The following is a 5,426-nucleotide window of genomic DNA, read 5'->3' on the forward strand; positions in this document are numbered from 1 at the left end:
GAACTTGAAATAAATTGAAGAAATGTAAAAATATAGGATACTCAAAAGAAATCAATGGACAAAACTTAATCAATTGATAAAACTTAATCAATTGATAAAACTTATAAGAAATTATAAAAAATTTAATAAGCTTGAATAGACTTAGATGGACTTTGAAGGTCAGCTTGCCTCCCTAGAGACCTTTTTCAATTTATAACATAATATTTTATTGGACATATAAATTAATGTGCACCATAATCTGGGCTATGTATTATTAATGCAACCTTTTTTTATCAACAGGGAATTAATGCTTTATAAATAAAAAACTCTATAATTTTATGCATGTGAAGATTTAAATATTGAAGTGAACTGCTGGGTGGAAGTACACAGTGACAGTTGAGCAATTTGGCAACCAGAACCGCTTTCCTACCCAGCAGGTAATGGTGACTATATATCATTCTGATGATGTTGTGGTGATATGATTATATATCATGTGGTTGGTGTAGAAATAAAGGTGATATTATCATGTAGAATATGTAGTTATAAAGCTGAAATTATGTGTGTGGATGATGTAGTGGAAACAGTGACTTCATATATTATGCTGATGGTCTAGTTATAATGGTGATTTTATACATCAAGTTGATAATGTAGTCATATTGGGGAATTTTGTATAAGTGGATGATATATGTAAGGTAAAATGTTCACTATATACAGGGTATATGAAAATGAATCATCCTGCTTCATGAAATCATAACTGTTTTGTCACTATTGCTACATGTATCAACAAGGTGTTGTTGGAAATACAAAGCTGTCAAGCTTTGCATGGTTTAGCAGCAGCAAACTTGTCTGAAGATGGCATCTGAACCAAATAATGCATTTTGTGTCCAAAAATTTTTGGAGTTCAACTCAGTAATAAATGTCCAGCCTAATTCAATGTAGGAATTTATTAAAAGACTGCATTTTTGAGCCTATGTTAGCAAAAAGAATGGGCAGTGCAAGGCATTGTGTAACAAACAGCAGCAGAGTTGGTAACTCAGTTGGGGCAAATTAGACTTACATATTGCATATTAAAAGACATAGGCTGGGCACTTTAATATGGACTGATTGAACACATTAAAAATGATCCAAATTGTGGGGTTTCCCTTACAGGCAAAAAATTGTATTTTGTAATTTTTAATGATGTTTAATATTAAGAGATTCGAAATTGAATGATGATTCTTTTTGAATAAACCCTGTATATCATGTGGATGACATAATTATTATTATTATTATTATTAAGTCATTGGAGTTTTTGGGATAATCTTATGTGTAGAACATTTCCTCCTGCACCTCCTGCATCTGCACAGATCTCTGAAATGAATTCTGCTCAGACTTCTGCACTTCTGTAGCCCAGACCTCCTGCCATGTCTTCTGGGCTCAAGCCTCTGAGGTGAGCCCCCCCTTCTCACTGTCTCTTATACACATCTAGATGTGTATAAGAGACAGTTGTACGGTANTCTCTTATACACATCTAGATGTGTATAAGAGACAGAAGCTACTACCATGGATGTTCATGCAATAGTTTTTGCGTAATGCAGTTGTAAAGTTATGTAAAATGAATATTTTATATATATATATATTTATATATAAAAAGTCCCATTTATAGCCTATTATTCACGTTAAATTGCTGTCTCTTATACACATCTAGATGTGTATAAGAGACAGATGCCACGGAGCTGTGCATGGCATGATGCCACAGACCTGTGCGTGGCATGATGCCACGGAGCTGTGCGTGGCATGATGCCACGGAGCTGTGCGTGGCATGATGCCATGTAGCTGTGCGTGGCATGATGCCACGGAGCTGTGCGTGGCATGATGCCATGTAGCTGTGCGTGGCATGATGAGTAATGTGATGATTATTTCAGCTGTGCCGTGCGCAAGTGGCATATAAAATAAGAATTCTCTTCATAGATAATCTAAATTTATAAGGTTTTTTTAATGAATATAGTATTCACAGTACTGTATCATTAGTATGTGCTTTTTTCTGATGCCATAAACTGACAGACATAATTAGCAGTCACAACTAATGCTTATTGCTTTCTGAATATTTATGCTAACAAAAATTGTACCCTGAGTTCCGTCACACAATGTACACAAGTGATATACATCACCATATAAACATCACAATATGCATCACAATATTCAAAGGGCGGCCATGTCAGAGAGCAGCTGTTAACAATGGCGTCGCCTGCCCTTATTGTTTGGGGCTCTAAAATAAGTCCCGAACAATAGGGTCGCAAGAATTGGTCCTTGAAATCAGGATTTCAAATAAAGGAGCTGCGCCCTTACAGCTTCATGTCAGTGGCATTAGTGGTGTGCCGTGTGCTGGTATACCGTCTGCTTGAACTTAGGATTCGTAAACATATAATTAGCCAGAGTTCGAACCCACGACTCGCTGATTTATCAGTTTTGCTCAACTATTCTACCCACCCTAGGATGGGGCGAGTGTTTGCTCGCCTCTCCTTCCTGCCGACGCTGGCACTGAACCTGCTGCTCGAGAGGGTCACCGCCAGGACCTGGTACAGCGCCGTGGACGAGCGCGTCCTGCTGGGGGCGCTGCCCTTCAGGAGCATGGCCCGGGAGGTGGGAGGAGGGGAAGGGTTGGTTGGATGCTTGAGAGGACTGGTTGGCAGGTATATATGGGGATGAATGGATGAGAAGGTTACTGGCTTATTATATTGGGGCTTAACTGGATGGGTTTTGTGGAGGCTGTAAAAGTTTGGATAGTGGATAGCTTGTCTAGTATAATCTTCACTACGCTGGCGTTTAATTGTATTCTATCGTTGCATATCACTAATCAATGTAATGTATCACTATATGTAGATATTTACAAGAATAATATTGGATGATTGGTGTCATCCATATCAGTAGTGGTGCCTTGCAAGAGAATATTCTGCGTTGCCCAAAAGTCCCCCTTCCCTCCCCCACAGCTGGTGGACGAGCAGGGGGTGCGTGCTGTGGTCTCCATGAATGAAGACTACGAACTCCTTCTCACCCCCTCCGCTCAGGAGTGGGGGAGTCACGGGGTGGAGTTCCTCCAGCTGAGCACAACGGATATCTTTGAGGCCCCCAGCCTGGAAAAACTGCACAGAGGCGTGGCTTTCATCTTGCAGCCTCGACCCTTAAGTGAGCGTTCCTCTATCAATAACTTACCCCTCTACCACCTGTTGCACTCCTGTCTTAGTTAATGCTCCCTCCTCCCACTTCAGCAGCACCCCCTAGAGAATGCCCAGGGGCCATAGTTTCAAAACTCGCTAAGTGAACGTGAGTACTTACGCTCTATTTTCTTGTCTATGATTGGTGGATTTAAGTGAGCGCCCCGCCGCGTTAGTGAGCGCCCCGCCGCGTTAGTGAGCGCCCCGCCGCGTTAGTGAGCGCCTCGACAGCCCGACTGCTACTCTACCTTCTCAAACATTTCTATGTTGTCACCAAATTAGTTGTATATTACAATATGATTCTTCATTCAGATGCTGACGCCAGCACCGACGGCAACAACAGCAACAGCAACACTGGCAAGAACAACAGTAACTGTGGGCGTGTCTACGTACACTGCAAGGCGGGCAGGACGCGAAGCGAATGCAGGTGCTGCTGCCCTCTTCCTTCTTTCTCCTCCTTTTGTGTAGGGTCTTCTCCTTTATTTAGATTAAACATGCCAAGAAACACATGTCACTGCTGACATAATTTTTGATATATAATTTAATAAATTATAAAATCTGAACATCATTAACAGTCCTCTATTGCCTCCTGAAAGCTGGTTAATTACTCAGCAGGTAGTGTACCTTCAGTATAAAAACCTTTTATCTCACCAGCGTCTCCCTCCCCCAGGTTTACGGGCTGGCCCCCCAGCAGGCGGTGGAGCAACTCACTCTGACACGACCTCACGTTTGGTTGGGCAACGCTCAACTGGCCGCCATTGATGCCTTCCACCGCGACCTGCTGCGAGGCGCTGCTCATAGCCCCTCCCCTACGTAGTTCCTCGCCCATACACAGGACCTCGCCCTCAAGAAGCTTTCATTTCCAACGTAGGATCTCTGTTCCCCGTAGAGCCCACCCTTCTGACTCGTACTTTCATCCAGCCCCCCATTCCTCCGTGAGGAATATCCATACCCAGGGAATCTGGCGCTGGGCGCCTCTCCCATCTTTTCCTCACACAAAGATTATTTCCCCGCTAGCCCACTCCAACCTTTCTCCTTGTTGCTGTTCCCCTAGCTGCCTCGTGGGGTTTCTCTCTATCACCATCCTCCCTCTTGTGGCGAAGGCAGCACCAAGGCAGCTATGAATGGCTCATATAGAGAGATTAATATCAGCTCCAATGGCCAGTAAACTTTTATGACAAGAGTGCGTTTTTTGTCCGTATATTAGTATTTAAGAGATTGTTCGGTATTAATAGTTACTTACTTACCAAAATATCATTATGTATGTGTTGTTCGAACGCTGTTAAATATGTGTTGTTGAGAGCTTCTGTTAATTCTACTAATTATGATATAATTACACAGAGATTTACCTCTCTTCGGGAATTGGCATCAATCCCATGTTTCAAACTGCATGAAGTGCATTAAATAAAAAACTTATTATGTGAAATATTGAGAATTGAGAAGCAGCATGATGGCAGAATATTGTTCAAACAAAACTGATTTCATTAAAAATTTTGATTTACTACTTGATATTCCCTACTGCAAAGTGAGAAAAACTACTACCTAGCGCTAAAGCTCAGAAAGTGAAAGCACTCGAAAAAGTCTCAACCAATCAAAAATTAAAATGACAATTGGTGCTGAAGATCACTTCCAGTCTAGGAAAATCACGTAAAGCATAGTTATTAATTATCAACAAGATTAGGACCGGTGTTGTGATTGAAAGATATATAAATGTTGTAAAGACCGAATCAGAGAACACGATTCTGGAAAATTCATTCATATGAACGGGCTGGGTGGGGGTCGCCTGCCGAAGACCACCACTGCCCTGGATGTAATGGACCATCATGATTCCTGCCTTCCGGAACGTAGCCTTCAACACTTCAAGCCGTCCGTATCTAGGCCGTGGGTCGAACCAGCCCTCGCTCGAACGGCCACGCGTCGAAGGACGATAAATTTTGGAACATAATTATGCCATCTGAAACCTAACCTCAGATGCGGTGAACGTAAAATTACGTAATTTAACGATGCCTGGAAGTCAGATTCGATCCGCGGCCTGGCTGTGCACGGCAGGTTCTATGCGAGGCCGGAGGAAGACAAAGCAGTGGTTCACGGCTGATTGGTGGATATCCGGAGATATCCAAGTCGTTCAATTCAGGGCTTATTGGTGCACAAAATTGGTGGTGCACGGCTGCGCTCCACAGGGTGGCTCGTTGGATAAAGTTCAGAGTACCAAGATTGGAACAGAGAGGCGCGGGTTCGATCCCAGCTCTGTGC

The 5,426-nt window shown here is 42.6% G+C and overlaps 1 protein-coding gene across 1 annotated transcript; it reads left to right on the top strand.

Annotated features, from left to right (window-relative positions):
• Positions 1 to 293: 293 nt before the first annotated feature.
• Positions 294 to 4,675, top strand: LOC108681713 (phosphatidylglycerophosphatase and protein-tyrosine phosphatase 1). The gene is made up of 6 exons (XM_018170776.2): positions 294 to 416; positions 1,326 to 1,408; positions 2,454 to 2,601; positions 2,949 to 3,144; positions 3,486 to 3,637; positions 3,793 to 4,675. Exons 2-6 carry the CDS (start codon positions 1,383 to 1,385, stop codon positions 3,988 to 3,990), a joined length of 720 nt encoding a protein of 239 aa, XP_018026265.2. The 5' UTR covers positions 294 to 416; positions 1,326 to 1,382; the 3' UTR covers positions 3,991 to 4,675.
• The last annotated feature ends 751 nt before the right edge of the window (positions 4,676 to 5,426 follow it).

The sequence above is a fragment of the Hyalella azteca genome, unplaced genomic scaffold (genome assembly GCF_000764305.2).
Source record: "Hyalella azteca isolate HAZT.00-mixed unplaced genomic scaffold, Hazt_2.0.2 contig5737, whole genome shotgun sequence".
NCBI classification, from domain to species: Eukaryota; Metazoa; Arthropoda; class Malacostraca; order Amphipoda; family Hyalellidae; genus Hyalella; species Hyalella azteca.